Source organism: Schistocerca americana, chromosome 2, assembly GCF_021461395.2.
Source record: "Schistocerca americana isolate TAMUIC-IGC-003095 chromosome 2, iqSchAmer2.1, whole genome shotgun sequence".
Lineage (NCBI taxonomy): Eukaryota > Metazoa > Arthropoda > Insecta > Orthoptera > Acrididae > Schistocerca > Schistocerca americana.
In genome coordinates, this window is record NC_060120.1 from 696574509 (window position 1) to 696594900 (window position 20392).

The 20392-nt window shown below is 38.5% G+C and overlaps 1 protein-coding gene across 4 annotated transcripts in view; it reads right to left on the reverse strand.

Moving 5' to 3' along the window:
* Positions 1 to 2408: 2408 nt before the first annotated feature.
* Positions 2409 to 20392, reverse strand: part of LOC124593637 (E3 ubiquitin-protein ligase CBL-B-B) — a 173412-nt gene continuing 155428 nt past the window's right edge. For all 4 annotated transcript variants that reach the window (XM_047131952.1, XM_047131954.1, XM_047131953.1 and 1 more), the window contains 2 exons: positions 11676 to 11760; positions 2409 to 5532 (listed from right to left, as the gene is read on the reverse strand). In XM_047131952.1, the coding sequence (XP_046987908.1) occupies positions 5193 to 5532; positions 11676 to 11760 (425 nt within the window). In that variant the 3' untranslated portion in view covers positions 2409 to 5192. The remainder of the gene's footprint in view (positions 5533 to 11675; positions 11761 to 20392) is intronic.

The window sequence follows — 20392 nt, forward strand, 5'->3', positions numbered from 1 at the left end:
CGTGGAAAGAATTTGGCAGCAACCATTTTCATTTCCAAATCTTCTGTCACAATTTGCTGCCTGGCATTCCAGTCAGAGCTCCGACTGGTAGTGGTTATGTGTGCATGATGTGTGGTTGCTTGTGCAAATATGTGTGTGTTTTCTTGGCTGAGGAAGACTTTGGCTGGATGCTATATTGTGTAACAGTTTCTTTGTTGTGCTTATCTGCAACTCACTGTATCACCTTTACAGTTAGCAGCAATCTATTTCTTTCTTAATAGAGGAGGCAAAGAAAGAATAACTATAATTTCAAGAAAAAATTTCAGGAAAGAAACATAATTTTCTGACAAACGTGTATATTATGAAACAGTTTATAAAATACGTCTGCAATCATCTGCACAGACACTTTGCAAACTCAATTTTCTCCAGTATCATTCCTGAAAATGCAACTAGCATCTTAATTTTTGGGGAACTACACATGATTTTTATAGTGTGACACACAGTGAAATATTTCCAGATACTGAATAAACAACAAATAATGCACAGAGGAAAACAGAATGTAGGAACAGGTGTTTTTGATACCTTACCAGTATTTCAAAATATTACATAGGTATTACTGAATTCTACCCACAGAGACTAACAATGATGAAAAGAGGCCCAGTTATTCAGAAAAAACTCTAACAATTATTTATTTTTAATAATGCCTGAAGTAACAGACATCGGTGACGATTTTGCAGCTGTACTAAAATTTTGAAATTTATTCACAATTGCAGAATCTTCTTGATATTAGCTGCATTAGGTATGAACATATTACCTATTGATGACGCATGTAAATTTGTGCCTGACCAGGACTCGAACCCAGATTTCTCCCTTGTCACAAGCAGTCACCTTAACCATTTCAGCTATCCATGAGCACTTCCAGGACTGACCCAAACTACCAATTATCATACTGCTTATCATCCCATTGTCTGCAACTTTACTTAGATTCTTGCCACATGGTTTCAAGGAGACAAACATATTCATTGTTAATATTATGATCATCATTTTGCCCCTCAATGATTGTAATACATATTTTTAACAATGTCTGAAGAAACATACATTGGTAACAATCTTGCAGATGTACTAAATTTATGAAATTTATTTGCAGTTGCTGGACCCTTTCTGACATTAGCTGCATTAGGCATGAAGATGTTAGCTATTGGTGACATGAAAATAGCTTGAACCACAGGATTTCAAAGAGCAGCTGCAAGATCATCACCAATGTATGTTTCTTCATACATTGTTAAAAATAAGTATTACAAGCCTTCATGGGCAAAATGACAATCGTAATACTAACATTGAATTCGCCTGCCTCCCTGAAATCCTGTGGTGGGGACCCAAATAAAGCAGTGGGGTGATTGACAGTATCACATATGGAAGTTTTTGTTAGTCCTGTAAATGTGCACAGATAGCAGAAGTGGTTAAGGTGACTGCTCAAGACAAGCACAAAACGTGAGTTGTAGTGCTGGTCTATCACAAATTTTCATGATATCTTCATATATAAAGCAGTTAACATCAGAAAGATTATACAATTGCGAGTAAATTTCTATCAGTTACAATAACTGGACTCATTCAGAAGTATGCACGCTGCACAGAGATGAAAAAAAGGAGTGAGATGAGAAGTAAAGAACACTTTGCATGCACTTAATTAACATAGACAAAGATAAATTAACAAAGACAAAGATAAATTGTGTACCTTTAGAGATATTGCTTGATACATCCTATAGTAGTGATTTAATATCAAAGGTTATTGATTTTTCTCTCTTAAGCATGCTGCAGTTTTAGGGTATTTTTAACTAGAGGCAGTTCGCCTTTGTTTATAAAATAGCTTCATTGGGCATTGTGGTTTATGCATTCTGAAGTGCACCCATCATTTTCCTTTGTTGTAAGCAGAGACTGAACTGGGAAAAAAATCCTGGTTGCAAAAAGTAAATGTGCAGCCAGGTTTTATTCAGCTTTGGCCCCTGCTAACAACAAAGAAAATGCAGTGAACTTCAGAAGGTGTAAACACGAAGAAAAAACACCAATGCCCACAGAAGCTATTTTATAAATGAAAGTGTACTGCATCTGACGAAAAATACTCTCAAAACTGCACTAAGTGTAAGACAGAAAGCTCAATAATTATTGATATATAACCGTTGTTGTGGAAATGGGTGAGGCAAACAAACATATATGATTAAATTCTTTTTCACACATAAAGGAAATGTGAATATTTCATGTGATCCTCTGAAGCTCACATGACACTGGACATTTACCTGCAGACATTCTTCCAATTATGCAAATATATTGTTCTGTAAAGTGATATGTAAACTACAGAAGCCTAGAAAACATGACAACAATGTAGAAAGGTAAATACCAGTCATGCACCATTTCCTTTACACATACACAAATTGGAGTCAAGATGTGATATTATCTTTTTATTTATTTTCAATAAATGTTGATACACAGTTTCTATGAGGATAGTGTTCTTATTAAAATGAAATTGCTTAGATATGAGTCACCACATGATTCCAATGGACACTGGAGAAATAATGCAGTAACCACAAACCGCCTTCAAACTCTGCAGCAGCTACTTTCTCAATGAAACACACTGATAGGCATGAATATTTTGTTACTTATGAAGTGAATATGATTGCTTCAGTAGTTCTTTTAAAATATTGCAACAGTGACATATTGAATTGACTGTGAAGTACAAAAAGAACATTTAGCTGTTGTAGGGCACAGAAGTTTTATTGCATTGGCTTAAAAAAAAGAAGGCTGCAGTAAGAGGTGAAGAAATTGGTGAGTCTACTGAAATGTTGCCATGTATATTTTCCATCGGCAATCATTTCAATAATTCTGAAACAAAGTTTGCACCTTTACCAAAAATGTTCGAGTATGTAAGAAAAATAAAATATCTGGTCACTACTGAATATTATGTTTGTAGTTAACCAGAATTCAAAGAAGAGTACATACATGGGAGAGGCATTTTCCAATTAAATTTGTTTCTGACTGCTGAAATATTTCTCAGCTGACAAAGTTTTATTTTTTATGGAATTATGGCTTCCTTAATTTATGTTAACAAAACTAAAGTGATGCTTTCACTTACATGAACTGAACTCTGAAACTCACTCCATCATCCTCATCATAAATCACTTCAACAGTTTCTCATACATATGAAAGTGTAAATACATTATTTCCTTCTTCATATTTGATATACAGGAAACTTTGCAACTCCTTACAGAGCCTTCAAATGGACACAGACATATCATCAGCCACATAGATTAATTTAAATAACATATTTTTCTTATTAAGCAATGAAACAATTATATTACATAATTATTATAAATAACTTTCATTTGAGACTCTAAGAACAAGTACATAGGCATAACAACCAGATAAATTAGTGAAAAAGGGACATTTTGGTACATATCCGTGATCATCTGTATCTAAATACAATTATTAATATCTGACAAAATGAAAGGGCAACTGTACTAGCTGTATGCATTTGTCAATTGCTGTTCAAGAAAGTTCCAGTGTCCTGGGATGAAGGAACAATCAGTCAGTACTGTTTAATTTGTACATTGAAAACATCACATTATCCACACCACCAGTGTGGTGAATTCTAAACAACGACAAAAAACTTCATTCAAAAGAATTCAATAGATGTAGCACATCAATGAAAAATGAATATGAAAAAAGTCATTCATTCCATAATGATCCTGTAAACCAATAATGCTTAAAAGGCACTCCGAAACACACTTATCTGAACTGTAGGAAGTAATTCCTGATCCTGATCAAAAACACGATTCAGAACAATATTAACCTTACACACACTGATTTGGATCATCAAGGACAAGCCATATATACAATAACCTCTTGCATTGTAATAAAAAAGAAAAAATCTTTTTATAGTTTATAATATGATGATAATGGTACTGTGCAATTTAATATGTTAGATGATATTAAAATGTCTTGAGAACAGCACTTCAGCATTATTGCTACAGCATATTTCATTTAACAGTGCCAACAAAGAATTCATGTAAAAGTACATGCCACATTCTGTAGTATGAAACTGGAAATAAATACAGGTAAAAGTGTAAGGAATACTTGGAATTATGAGGCACTTGGAGATTGGATGTCAGCTTCACTATACACAACACGGAGGTTAATTCTTTTAGTTCACTTTTTCACAGATAAAATAACACAATATAAAATGCAATACAACAATATTTCACATTCATTGATTAAAATCTTAATTAAACTTTGTTGGTTCAAAGAAAAATGTTCTTTAGATGGGAATGCTGCACAAGGCAACAAAGAGGTATTTTTCTAGTAATAGTCTCACATGGCCTTTAATCAGTCAGTATAATCTCTCAGAATGATCAATTTCTTCCGCTGATAATTAATGGCAAAACAATTTTATTTCTTGTACTGCACATACTCATTTGTATATACACATTTATATCTTTTAGTCTCAGTCTTTTCATGCATTTGTTGCTATATAAAAATATTTAAGTTTCATCTGCAACAATTCTTTGATTGATATGCAGAATCTCTCTTAAAACTAATTTCATGTACAGTAAAAGTAAACAACAACTGGAGAAATTAAGGCCATCAACAGATGTATCGAGACACTTGGGTACGATACACAAAATAACACTCTGTGTACAAGGAATGTTATATAACAGTGATGTCAATGTGAATAGTAACAAGATTAATATTGATGAGTAATGATTCTCATTAACAAATATAATACACAATACACAAAAATGTGAAAGTATAAAATGGTCTGTTATCAACAACAAGATTTAAAAATTTGTATGCTTTGATTTTAGAAGAAATTCTCCACAATGTCAATAAAATCTGTTCCACATACGTGCATGTAATGTCGACCTCTTCATACAGAAGTCAAAATGTTTCAAAATGTAAACATTCTGGATGGAAGAGGTTTGCTTCTAAACCACTATCTCATGACTCCAAGTCTTTTTACTTTTGAATTTCTGCTCAGAAGGAAATTAAATGATCAATATAAAACTGCACTGACATTACACTTAGATACAAAAGAAAAATGCAATACAGCTAATGACTGTAGACTAGCTTCAGAAGCATATGATACTTAGGAGGAGAGAAAGTGGCGGCAGCACGTTACAAAATCAGCAGTAACGGGTGTGCAAGCTGCCGCCAGGACCTGATCACGCACTTGTTTGTTTTGTAGCAAATTCATGCAATATGTCCCATGCCATTTCTATATCATTGCGAGTGATTCCAAGAGCACGTATGACAGCATCCTGTGCATAGCCTTCTGATGTAAGCTGTGCAATATAGTCCATATTCAAATTCTCATATGCGACTGCTGCTTCACCCGCTGATGCTGATGCTATTGACTGGTGATAGCGAGCTTTTTGTGCTTCACTGGCCTGTCTCGGCCTCTGGGTTGGACCATGCTGCAGTTGCATGTGAGACTGCATTTGAACGTGTGTTGCAGCCTTTGCTGGAGTCATTGTATCCATATGCATGTCGTAGCTCACTTTACTGTTGGGGAAGAAAAAATGGTTAGAAAGAGAAAAAAGGAAGTATTAAAAGTTGTCTACAATTTACAAAACTAAATTTAATAACTGTAAATCTATTAGAAATCAAAACCATATGCATTTTGTATTGTCTTATAAACATATTTATAACCAGTGCTTTTTTTTTTTTTTTGGTACACAATATTGGCACCTTTTTTCTTCCACTTTAAAAATTGTTCAATTTATTTCGAGCAAAATGTATTTTAAATATTCCAGTTGATAGCGTTGTCTTTGAGAATCAAATTCCCAGTTTTGTTTCTTAAAAGTTGGCACTACACTTTTTTCCTGGTCCATATGACAGTATCTCTCTTCAAATTAAGGAGACCATGAAGTTCAAAAGAAGTGAATTCCACAAAAATGAAAGACATAGTGGTGCAATTAGGTCAGGTTTTATAAAAGGCAAAAAGAAGCTGTTGGAAAGTGTCTGCTTTCAAAAGATGATGATTATCTACATGCATGTGCTAAGATTTCAAGTGTTGGCCATAAAATTCTGGGAAGCATCTGACATTTTGCAAGCTGGAATTAGAAAGTTAGCTCATAAATTTCACTTAAATGAAAGAATATCTGCAAGAAAATAAATTCCCAGATATATTACTTCTTCTGAAGCACAGTTTGGGCACAATTGCAATATCATCCAGTGAATGTGAAAGGGGTTTCTCTTAAATGAATCTTATTGTTATGTCAGATAGATGATTTATGCTTGTACAGACAACTTTTGCATTGCTGATCATCAGGATAGTACGGCCTAATCTCACTCAGTTCAGACCTAAGAAATATGTAAGCTGATGGCTGCTCCAAGGTTACTGTTCTGCAGCGGCAGCAAAAGCAAGAAGCTATCTAGAAACGATAAGTGTACATCAGAGGAATGTTAAAATTGTGGAATTTGCTGTAGTAATATCTTCTTTGTGAGTACTGGCACATTTTTTTTCCCTCAGAAAGAAAGCACTGATCATAATACAATTTATTTTCCTCCTGTATTTTGTTTCAAAAAACACAACAAAGGATACATGGAAAATGATACCAATTATACACAGTTTTAATATGTATATATCACAACTATATTCTAAATTCTGTGTCATACTCATTGGGAATAATCTCTGCAATTATTCAGTTGTGTTTTAAAGATGTGGACACAATGACAAATAGCATACATGAATATAGGAAGAAGATGGTAAAGTAAGCAACAATAGTAAATAAAAGCATTAATCAACAGCACAAAATTATTAACAGAGAGAAGGAAAGACAGTTAGAAATGATATAAACAGCCAGTTTGTCTTCTGAAACAGTGCGTTTATTGTGTACTATACACCTATTGAAAAATGCCATTACACAAAAAAGAGCTCAGGCACGTTATTCCACAAACTTTTTGTCAGGGTCAAGATTATCTGCCAGTCCAGTCCACTACTGTACCCATCGTTGCTTTCCTACCCTGCTAACTGCCCCTACTTTAGTTACATGCCAGCTGGGTTCCAAACTACACTCAGCTGCGATAAGCTTGCTTCCCTGGATGATGATAGAGGTACCACTGAATAAAATTTAATGGCAAATTTACAGGGTTTGTTTGCCATGATGGACTTAAACAGAGCACATTCAAACACCTATCATGCTCCTTCAAAAACTGTTGTATAAGGCATGCTGTTGGCTTAATACAATGATAACTGTACTTACATACACTGAGTGCTCAGCAAAGCTCACTTTTGTCTTTAAAAGAGCATAGGAGTTGCTGAACATCTGATTGAAGTGTGAAAACTAATTTCATATTGTCTCTCTTTAAGATCTGAGTTCCTTTACCCTTTGTTGACCTAAATGCACTTCTTAATGTTTTATAATATATAGAGATTATTGAAGCCACTTCTTTTGTGAGAGCTAATTATGAATAAGGGAAGATTATACACAATAATAATAATACTGAATTTTATAAGAACTTCATTTAGATTCATATTATTGTACTTTATTCAAAATTAACAACACATCAAATTTTAGGACATTACATTACCAATGTGGATGTGCACTTGGTATGATAAGTAAGTTCTGACATTTAGACAAATGAAACAAAATGCTCTCATAATTTTTGATAAAAGAAAGTGAGTGTAGATCTCTCTCATTTTTCTTAAACTCCTGACTACTGGTTCCATGATACATTTGATGCTGGAGACACCCATCACTGTGTCACTTAAGCCCCCCCCCCCCCCCCCCCATCCTATGAAGAAATTCTGCACAATACAGTTTCAAATGTGAACAAAAATGCTAGTGTAACACCTTGATTATAACCTAGCTCTCATGAACTAACAATTTGATTGCTCAGCATATAGTTACTCCACAAGTAAGCTATTTTGAAACTCTTTCTTAAAAATGAGTAATACTGTGAACTCTGAAAAAAGGAAATTCCTATGTGAATTCTATTGTCTTTCATGATGAGAAGAAATGCATTTTACACAATAATATATTGTTTATGATTTTTTGCTGTGACCAGTCCTGTCAAGAAGATTATCCTGCTATGTCCCTATGAGTGTTACAACTCATAAATTCAACAAAACGACAGTGCCTATTAGTTCAATGGTGATGGTCAACTTTTGTCTTCTTTCTCTGTATCAATATGGTAACCACATATTTAATGACCTAAAAAACAGTGAAATATGCAAGCATTTATGACCTAAAACTTACATAAATAGGATCTTAAAAAATAAAATATGACTTTACGTAAGTTTATTTAAAAACATTCCGATTGATTTTTTTGTACAATATATAATCCAAGGGCTAACCATAAATTAACAAACGTTTTGATCTATTGCAGTGGTGGGCAGGGCTACAGCTGCCATTTGGTGCCATAACGCTCCTACAATCAGTATGTATCCAATGGTGGTAGTGTGTGGCCTGTGTCTCTGCTACTTTGCTTTCTGTGACATATTAAAATGTGTACTGCAATAGAAAATCTCATTACTTGTGAAGTGTGTTCAGTAATTAGGTTTCTATTGGCAACAAACTGCAAACCAACTGGAATTTATTATGACTTTTGTGTGAGTGAAAGCAGAATGCGATAATGGTGCACTTATTTTAGAAATGGCCATACCAATGTTCATAATGAGGACTACAACGGTAGGCTTAGCCTTGTGACTGATGAACTGGTGGTGAAAATCAATGAAAAACTTCATGAAAATCATTTCATGATTATGGAATTTATGCAACATTTTCTCCAAATTTCACAGAGTTTGGTGCATTAAAACATTAAAATTGTGCTGGAGAAGCTTGGTTGTCGTAAATTTTGTACTCGGTGGGTTCTCAAAATCCTGATGGAAGACCACAAAACAAAAAAAGAGGCTGGCTGCAGCAATGATTGTCCTCTACAATTACGAGAAAAATGGTAACAAAAATATCAATCATGTTGTAACTGGGGACAAGACTTGAGTGAAGAATGTCAATTGTGAAAGAACTAAAATGGCAGTCAATGGAATGGGAACTCCAAGAAAACAAGGAAGTGTTTGCAAATGCTGTCAGCAAGAAAGATCATGGCTAATGTGTTTTGGCCAACAGAGTGATTCTTATTGATTTCCTTGAATATGGCACAACAATTAACTCAGAGGGGTATTGTCTATCACTGACCAAATTAAGGCGGTGATATAAGTCAAGTGTTGGGAAAAACTTAGCGTGCACGTTTTGTTTTTTCATGACAATGCATGTCCAAACTTGGCCAGTCACAGATGAGAGTTACTATGGAGTTTTGGACGGGTGGTTTCTATAATCTACTATACAGCTCGGATTCAATGTCAAACAACTACCACCTCTTCGCAGCAATAAAACCATGGCTTGTTACACAACGCTTTGATACTAAAGCCTAATGTCATGGTAGTATAAACCAGTGATTGCAACTGCAGGTAGAAAATTTCTACTGAAATGATATTGTGTGATAAGTGCATCAATTTGAATGATAATTATGTAGGACAGTACTGAATGGATACTTTATTTACTTTAGCTGAATTTTCCCAGAAAATAAGACAATAGGAAGTGAAACTATGCCGAATATGCTTCTCAAGTCAACACAATGGCAAACAGTGTTAAGTGAAAAATTTGCTGTACTTAGCTTCTTGATTCGTTTATCTATTTTTTTTTTTTTTCCACTCAGTGGTGTCTTGTTAACCAGATGAATATCATGGAATTTTATACATTTTGTTTCACACACTTTCTGTAAGTACTCATAAATTACAGGTAATGAGTGTTCCACACTGCTGTTCATCTCATCAGCAGGTATCTCCCATCAAGACACAGGGGTTATTTGCTTATATGCATCCTATCCACAACTATGGCAACAATTTAAGCTATCAGTATCAGTTCTGTCGTTCTGTCACAGCACCAAATGATAGTGTACAGAGTGTGGATGATCCAGTCACAATGACAAATCTGCATCCACTATTAACAATCTATCTAGTTGTGTGGATTCTTTTCTACCTCTATTGTAATTAGTACAATATTCTATTCACAATCCCTGTGGGAATGATAATATAGGCACAGCAGTATATTCCTAAATTTTTCAATGTTTGAAACTTTGTAGTTGGTGTCTATCTTCTGGCATCTGGCAAATCACGTTATGTAAATAATGTGTGATATGCATAGAGTTTGCACTTCTCTGGTTTTATGACTACTTCTACACTATCATACTAAGAATGAACAGAGTAGCATCAGTTTATCCCACTAAAATTGGTGAAAAGAGCGGAGCAAAACAAATCACATCTTATACACTGCAGGTTTTGAGATGTGGTATGATAGAAATTTTGGGGAAAATGATGTTAAGGCATTTGCAGTTCACTTTCAATTGAACAAATGAGATAAAATTAAAGCGTTTCATATGTTTTTGACAACTGTGAGAACTTTGGTAGAAACTGCGAAAACAAAGCAAAGTATCTCACAAATTAGCTTCCACTGGTGATTACATCAAGACAGTTCCAGTGCCATCAAATGAATGTCAATCTGATCATTAATGATGCCATAGCCTCTCTGTTAACAAAAAGTGTTTCTTCACAACTTTTTCTGAAGTGGAATGGCCCACTACTAACTTGCTTTGACCCTTCAAAGTACATGGAATCTTGATTGCTTCATGAACGGCACACCATTATGGACACCAACAGCAAGGAAAGATTGAGAGGAGGGATGTACAACGAAATCCTTTCAAAACTTTGAATAGTTATATAAACTGCAAGTTAATTTTCTGTAATAAATCATAAATAGAGAAATAATGTTTAACTTAATTAATAAAACATGTCTTGAAAGTTTTAGTTTTCACCAGTACAAATATTGTATTCTCACTTTTAAAATGCTGAGAAAAGTGTTAAAATAATTTTTGAAGAAGTCTAAATTTCAGAAACACCCCCAGAAGGTCACAATACCAGAACCTCTTCTTTTTTTCTACAAAGCACTGCTGTAAAATCTCTGACCAATTTTACTATTTATCTGAAAAATACCCCATCACATCCCCATCAAGCTTCTTTAACAGTAGACAATTATTTCCTGAAAATAGTACTGTATATATATCTGCTTCTAGTATCTGTTACCACTGAAACTCAGAAAGCTCCTGATACACAGAGATTAAACCTGCCAGTGTTATGTTTGTAACTCTTGTAGGTTTTGTGGGATTATCAACAGCTGGATTATTTTCTTTCTTCAACACTCAGTCCTTCCACTAAAACCAACACAGCATAGATTAAGCCACTTTCTACTAGCTGAATGTAAATTAGAACTAAAAATTGAGAAAATAAAACTGTGAACTAAAAACATTAACTTCTTTAGTTCTTAATACAGAACTTTCCTCACTCTTCTTTGCCAACAATCTATTTAGATTTATGTGTTCTCTAGTTTTATTTTAAATTTGATAGCAGTACCCCTGCTCATCACCAAGGAATGCAAGGCAGAAACCACAAGCAATACATCAATGAGTGCAATGAAAGCCTCTACAACTATGAATTGTTTCAAACTTCGGCAACATGACTGATACTTATAAATTATTGCTTTGATAATTTCCATAAGCTAACAAAATAACTGATTTCTTCAATGCATTGAGTATTTTAAATATATTGCAGGACATACTAGCCCCTTAAAGAAGTCCCTAAGTTTAAATACCTTGATTTCCTCGACAATGATGTTGCTGATGGAGAGTCCATTTCAGTAATGGCATTGGCAACAGGTTTCACATGAGTCACACCACCTGTAAATGAAAGTTGTTACCAATATGCTCTTCACATTTATTGATTAATTATTAAACTATAAATCAACAAAACATAAACACATCTGATATACATTCTTAACCATACAATGGATTAATTAATCTGTTGCAATGACTAGTAATAGAAGGAAAAAATGTTGTAAACTGTAAAAATCAGCATCAATAATTATGAAAACTGAAGGGCCTGAAAATGAAGAAATCTTTTATGAGAATAATGTATGAGTATGTTAAACAATGGAAGCTCCTTGATGGAATAATGTCAATATTACGACAAGGATAGATTACTACTCACCATACAGCAGAGATGCTGAGTCACAGATAGGCACAACAAAAATACTATCAAACAAGTAAGCTTTCAGGCAAAAAGGCCTTCATCAGAATCAGACACCAAACACACAAACACATGTAAATGCAACTCATACACACATCACCACAGTCTCCGGCTGCCGAGGCCAGACAGTCGGGCCTCGGCAGCCACAGACTGTAGTCGTGTGTGCATGTGAGTTGCATTTGCCATGAGTGTGTATGTTGTTTGATTCCAATTGAAGGCCTTTTTGTCCAAAAGCTTAAATGTTTGACAGTCTTTTTGTTGCAACTATCTGCAACTCAACATCTTTGCTATATGATGAGTAGTAATTTATCCTTTTAATAATAATGTCATATAAGTATATTACTTGAATAAAAACAGACAACTAACATTTAATGTTGGCTTAGGCTTCAATGTTTAACTTGTTCACTTTATGAATGCTTAAACTGAAAATTGTACACACATCAAGAAAAGTTTTGCATCAGCCCAGTTCCCAGAACTCCTGAAAATAGACATTGACTGTGGATATTGCATCACAGACACAGTCCCTTTCGTTGTTCAGAGATATCACTAAACCCACCCAAAGATGTAAAAAAACCATGCATGAGCAGTGCCTATTAGACGGAGGTGGTCCGACAGCCGATCAGTTCCAGTCATTCGACAGGGGAGGAGGTACACGGCTCACGTTGTCTGTAGTTCAACCATGCCTAGATGGTAAATACCACAGTTCAAACATGTCTGCATAGTTACTTTGTGCCAGGAAGGGCTCTCAACAAGGGAAGTGTCCAGGCATCTCAGAGTGAACCAAAGCGATGTTGTTCGGACATGAAAGAGATACATAGAGACAGGAACTGTCAATGACATGCCTCGCTCAGGCCGCCCAAAGGCGGATGACCACTACCTACAGATTATGGCTCAGAGGAGCCTTGACAGCAACACCACCATGTTGAATAATGCTTTTCGTGCAGCCACAGGACGTCATGTTACTACTCAAACTGAGCATAATAGGCTGCATGATGCGCACCTTAACTCCCAATGTCCATGGCGTGGTCCATCTTTGCAACCATGACACCATGCAGTGTGGTACCGATGGGCCCAACAACATACCAAATGGACTGCTCAGGATTGGCCTCATGTTCTCTTCACCGATGAGTGTCACCTATGCCTTCAATCAGACAATCGTCGGAGATGTGTTTGGAGGCAACACAGTCAAGCTGAACACCTTAGACACACTGTCCAGCGAGTGCACCAAGATGGAGGTTCCCTGCTGTTTTGGGTTGGCATTATAAGGAGCCAATGTATGCTGCTGGTGGTCATGGAAGGTGCCGTAATGGCTGAACGATACGTGAATGCCATCCTCCGAGCGATAGTGTAACCATATCAGCAGCATATTGACGATGCATTCCTCTTCATGGCCAACAATTCGCACCCCCATTTTGCACATCTTGTGAATGATGCTTGACTAGAGTAGCCAGCATGTTCTCGAGACATGAACCCTACGGAACATGCCTGGGATAGATTGAAAAGGGCTGTTTATGAATGACATGACCAACCAACCTATCAGAGGAATCTACACTGAATCGCTACTGAGGAGTGGGACAATCTGGACCAACAGAGCCTTGATGAACTTGTGGATGGTATGCCATGATGAATACAGGCATGCACCAATGCTAACTGGTATTAGGGGTATTGGTGTGTACAGCAATCTGGACCACCACCTCTGAAGGTCTCACTGTATGGTGGTACAACATGCAATATGTGGTTTTCATGAGCAATAAAATGGGCGGAAATTATGTTTATATTGATCTCTATTCCAATTTTCTGTGCAGGTTCCAGAACCGAGGTGATGCAAAACTTTTTTTGATGTGTGTATATCGAATATTCCAATGAGAAAACTGTAGAATTACAAGGTGGCAGAATGTCTGGCCAGTTCTTTGGTGAAGTTTGAGGTGCTGCTGATAGCCTCGTTCCCATATCACAGGGGTCTAGTTCAACATGGTGTAATTGTTGAGGGATTCATTGATGTATTCAAGGCCAGGATAATATTGGGTGACAAGGGGGATGCTTCTGTGTGGTCAATTACACCAATAACCTGACCAGTGCTTTCCTCTCCCTCAACTATCCTGCAGACCTTGTCCACAAACAGATCTTCCGAGCAATACATTCCTCCTCATCCAACAATAATGTTCCTATCCCCAGACCATACAGAAGCATTCCCCTTGTCACCCAATATTATCCTGGCCTCGAATACATCAACAAACTACTACGCCAGGGATATGACTTTCTCAAGTCAAGCCCTGAAATGAGATCATCCCTTGACAATATTCTCCCCACACCACCCAGTTGCCTTTCGTCGCCCGCCTAACCTCCGTAACATCCTTGCCAAACTCTACAATATTCCCAGACCACCTTCTCTACCCAGCGGTTCCTACCCCTGTAACCGACCCCGCTGCAAAACCTGCCCCATTCATCCCCCCACAACCACCTACTCCAGTCCTGCTACTGGTAAAACATACACAATTCAAGGCAGGGCCACATGTGAAACAACACATGTCATTTATCAGCTGACATGCTATGCTTGCACTGCACACCCTTTTACATTGGTATGATGACAACTAAACTGGCTGAGCACATGAACGGGCACAGACGAACTCTCCGCCTAGGAGGTGTCCAATACCCAGTACCAGAGCATGCCCTCCAGCATAATTCTAGCGACCTAGGAGCCTGCTACACCGTATGTGCCACTTGGCTTCTCCCACCCAACACCAGTCCCTCGGAACTGCGGAGATGGGAACTTGCACTCCAACACATCCTTTCATCCCACCATCCCCCTGGACTGAACCTACATTAACCAACCTCACTCCCATTTACTCTTCTGTCTTCTCCTCTTTCCCTTTACTCTTTAGCCATCCACGCATATTTTCATCCTACATAGTTGTGTTTATCTTTATACTATATACCTCTTCACTTCTGTATGCATCCTCTTTGGTCTGAAGCTGGCACAGTACTTACAGTAGAATATCTTTCGCTTCCCTCTGACACCCAGGCCTCCATCTTTGCTACCCTCCCTGTTTACCTTTTCCCTGTTGCTTCATAACCTGGGTTGTGAGTAACTGAATCCACTTTCCCTTTTTCCCCTTTTTTCCCCTCTCTCCTCCCTGATGAAGGAACAAAGTTCTGAAAGCTAGGATGAAAATTTTCTGTTCTGTTTTGTGTATCTATCGGCTGTACTGAGCCGAGGTAAGTACTGGCCAGCCCCTCTATCTCTCTGTTAGTATTTGTTTCACATCTTTATCTGAGATTTTCCATTAATCATTTAAATAAATATAAAAACATAATTGAACCTCTAGTTCTTAGAACTTTCAAAGGAGAGAGTGGATGATAAAAATAGGAAGGAAAAGCTATATTTTCTTCCTTGTTTTTGTGACTTTTCTCATGATGTATGAACTACAATGACAATTTGAAAGAAAACATACCTTCACATCATCACAAACAACTTTCTGTTATGTTACTAGTGCATTATCTCACACAACATGCCTCACTGGAAAACTTGTTCTTGAGCACATCATAGGCATACAGTTGCTTCAGGTCATAGAAAGATGGTTTTTTCAACTTTTGAAGTAAGATGAAAATCACATGAGACCATTCCTATATTGTGAGATGGATATGGAAATACCTGGCTATGGGACTCCATACAAATGCTTGTATTTGGTCAATATGCTCAGAGCAGATGAATGTAATGGCTGCACAAGATACCATACAAACATGCACTTGCCCACTTCTAGGTTCTTCTAAAAATTAAGGAAATCATATTAAAATGTACAAATCTGAATTACATATTCAATAGCTCCAATCTGCTTGCTTTCAAGGAGGAATGTGCACAGTTGTCTTTGACCCAAACTCCTTGTGCACTTCCTTATTGTTGGAAGACTATGATTAACAGAGATGTAGTAAATGCATGATGCTACTTTGATTTTGATTTCTAGAGTCGCCTCTCACTGAAATGAATAAAATTAACAAATAACTGTTACAGACCTCCACGCATTAGAATAACAGTTATCAAACATCTCTTTATAGAGCTGCAAATGCTGAGCCATCACTTCCTTTGGTGGTACTGACTGAAAACCTACCACATTTGAAGACTTTCAAGTGAGATGTAAAGGATGGTTACCAAACTACTCTCAAGAATATACTCTATATATTGGGAGGTCCTGATGGTGTTTATTTTCCATATGCAAAATGCATGTCTGCACCAGTAGCTTCGCTGTACATGTGAACATCTGTACATCTGAATCATCTTGCATCTTTGACAGTTTTTCTTTCCTGTTATTGAACTCATTAAAACAAGTATAGACTGTGAAGCATCTCCATGGGACTGGCTGTTGAACTCATTAAAACAATGAAAGTCTATGAAGTATCTTCAACAGACTTTTTTATGTTTACTGAACTTGTTCAAACTGTGAATCACCAAATTCAAATATACAGCTCTGCAAAACTTAAGGATAAGATAGCTAAAGTAACATAACATATTAACTGTTGTGGCTCGCCAATCTTTCTTTTTGCATTTGTGACACACGACCCAACGTTGGGGACAATCATCTCGTGAATGTTTCGTAAAACACTGCGGACATGAAGGAAGTTGCCGTGGGGTTTGCTGCAGTTTCTTAGAGGTTTGTTTACGGTTAGGCCGAGGCTACGCTTGGGAGCGTACTGCAGCCACGTCGGCCGGCGGGGACATGCCACACGCTTCATCAACAGTGCACAGAGGTTGTACGTCCCCGACATCACCCCCTGCCTCTATTTGCGCTCCAGCGGCATGAGAAATTTCAAAAGACTGAGCGATGGATAGGATCTCATCGAGAGTCGGATTTGCCAACAAAAGGGCATGTTGCCTAACTTCTTTGTCAGGCGCCGACTGGATAATAGCATCCTGTACCAAGGAATTGGCGTAGGACTTTTTGTGAACGTCAGTAACAAATTGACACTTTCGACTGAGGCCGTCAAGTTCAGCAGCCCAAGCACGATAGGATCAATTCGGTTGTTTTTGACCATGATAAAAGGCAACACAAGAGGCTACCACGTGCGTATGCTTTTGAAAATATACGGACAGAAGGGAGCACATTTCAGCAAAGGACAAAGACGCAGGATCTTTCAAAGGAGCCAACAACAACCGATACATTTGAGGTGAAATTCATGAAAGGAACAGAGACTTACATGTTTGGTCATCTGCGACATGAAATGCCAAGAAGTGCTGTTGAAGACGTTTTTCGTAATCAGACCAGTCTTCCACCGTCTCGTTGTAAGGAGGAAAAGGAGGGAGTGACAACGACAAGAGACGCCCCGCATTGGATGCCGCGACGAAATCACGAATCGCATTTTTGAGAAGCATTTGCTGTTCTATGAGACCTTGCAATAGTTGCTCTACAGTAGCCATGGAAGCCTGTAGGTCAACGATGAAAAAGAAAAATTCACTACCTCGGCGCCAATTGTTATAACGTCAAGTTGAACAAATACATTTCAAGGATGACACAATACATGTAAGTCACAGATCAAGTAAACAAAGTAAGACGGGTGTACACTTTAACAGTCAAATCAGAACAGTGTCTAGTGGCCGCTGGCTGGCTGGCCACTTAGGTGGTGCTGCTGCTGCATGGCTGGCAGACAGCGCCGCATGTAGAGGACGCGCGTAACTGCGCGACGGCACTTTGAAAGATCGGCAAGTCACAACATTAACTACTCTGTGGAAATAAATGAAAGTGTGGGATCATGTTGCCAGGGTTCATGCACAGAAAGATGGATGTCACATGGCATGAGGTCAGCAGGACTATAGTGCCAGATGGGGCTGGCCCACAACATGAGGCAGGTGAAGGGATGGGAAAAGACAGTCAGTGTCAATCAACGAGCAGTTATGATGCACTGTCGTGATGTTCTTAATTGCAACATGGCCTGGAGACAAAATTTTGATGACTTCACACAGGAAAGAATCACCAGGGAACTGGAAGGGTGCAGTGTGGCAAGTGCAGCCCAGGGGTTTGGTACTGCTCACAACTTTGTTCACGGGCATGGAGAGTGTTCCAATCTCTGGTAGCCAGCTCCATGGAAGTTGAATGCCCAACAAAGGTAATGGACCTAGATGGCTGTTAGAGGGCACAGTCTTGTAGCAGCACTGTGATCACAGCATAAGTGCACCACTCTTATCACCATGTGAATGCGCTGGCCAATAGTGATCCTCAAGGTCGATATCAATACAACTACCCAGTGAATGTTCAAATGGTCCTGTACTTGTGTCTGATATTGTCAGTTACTATCATATCTGTCCTATGGAGTATTGTATAACCACCTTACTTGAGCCTTTGTCTTTCTCTCTTGTCGTGATGCAGATTGTCTCTCTCTCTGCTCTTGCTCTTGGTCTGTTGATATCATTGTGGCACAGGTTTCTGCTTTGCACTTTGTTTTTTACAGAGTTTGCTTTGATCTTGTTCTTGTCTTGTGTCTTGTACACTGTCAGTGAGCTGTGTTTAGCTCGGCTACCGCTTGGTGTCATGTACCTCTACCTCAGGTTGCTCTTCTGCCTTGTGCCTTCAGGTTTTTCTCTCCTAGGTTCTGACACACATGCTGATATCCAGCTACTCACAGGTATAGCAAAAACCACAGACAATGCTGTCCAAAGATGAGGAGGTGGTCAAACATGATCAACTACAGCAGCAGTTGACTGCTATATTATGCATCATGTAAGAAGGGACCCCAGCAAACAGTGGGTGCAACTGCTACCACATTTAAGATGACTGCAACGTATGCAAATCTCATGCTCCACAGTGGCACAGCAACTGCATGATGGTGGTCTCTTTACCCAATGACCAGAATTTTGTGTTCCATTGACACCCTCACATTGTCGTCAGCATTTGCGATGGTGCATAGGGATTGACCAACAAGGACGATGGTCACATGCTCTTCTGAGATGAGTGCAGATATAGCCTGGGTAGTGATTCTGAAGATACACTTATATGGCCAGAGGTGGTAACAACTAATGCACCCAAGAACATTATCAAGCATGGTAGTTTTGGCTGTCCAAGCGTTGTAGTGTGGACAGGTATAATGTTGCATGGGCATACTGACCTTCAGATCTTTGAAGGTGGTACAGTCACCACTCATTGTTACTCTGACTCTGTACTACTTCCTCATAAATGTTTTTCCAGGGATGCATTCAACCCTGTCTGCATTATTACAGATGACAATGCAGGACTGCATCGAACAGCACAGGTGAAATAGGACTTGGAAGTTTCCAACCGATTTCTCATACACAAACAGCAGTTGACCGCCGTTGTCTGGTGAAACGTCGTTGTGATGTCTCATGTAAGGAGGAGAAATGTGTACGATCACGTTTCCGACTTTGATAAAGGTCGGATTGTAGCCTATCACGATTGCGGTTTATCATATCACGACATTGCTGCTCGCGTTGGTCGAGATCCAATGACTGTTAGCAGAATATGGAATCAGTGGGTTCAGGAGGGTAATACGGAATGCCGTGCTGGATCCTAATGGCCTCGTATCACTAGCAGTCGAGATGACAAGCATCTTATCCATATGGCTGTAATTGATCGTGCAGCCACGTCTCGATCCCTGAGTCAACAGATGGGGACGTTTGCAAGACAACAAACATCTGCGCGAACAGTTTCACGACATTTGCAGCAGCATGGACTATTGGCCCAGAGACCATGTCTGCGGTTGCCCTTGATGTTGTATCACAGTAAGGAGTGCCTGCGATGGTGTACCCAACGACGAACCTGGATGCACAAATGGCAAAATGTCATTTTTTCGGATGAATCCAGATTCTGTTTACAGCATCATGATGGTCGCATCCGTGTTGGGTGACATCGCGGTGAACGCACATTGGAAGCGTGTATCCGTCATCGCCATACTGACGTATCACCCGGCGTGGTGGTATGGGGTGCCATTGGTTACCTGTCTCTGTCATCTCTTGTTCACGTTGACGGCACTTTGAACAGTGGACGTTACATTTCAGATCTGTTAAGACCCATGGCTCTACCCTTCATTCGATCCCTGCGAAACACTACATTTCAGCAGGGTTATGCACGACCGCATGTTGCAGGTCTTGTACGGGCCTTTCTGGATACAGAAAATGTTCGACTGCTGCCCTGGCCAGCACATTCTCCAGGTCTCCCACCAACTGAAAACGTCTGGTCAATGGTGGCTGTGCAACTGGCTCGTCACAATAAGCCAGTCACTACTCTTGATGAACTGTGGTATCGTGTTGAAGCTGCAAGGGCAGCTGTACCTGTACACTCC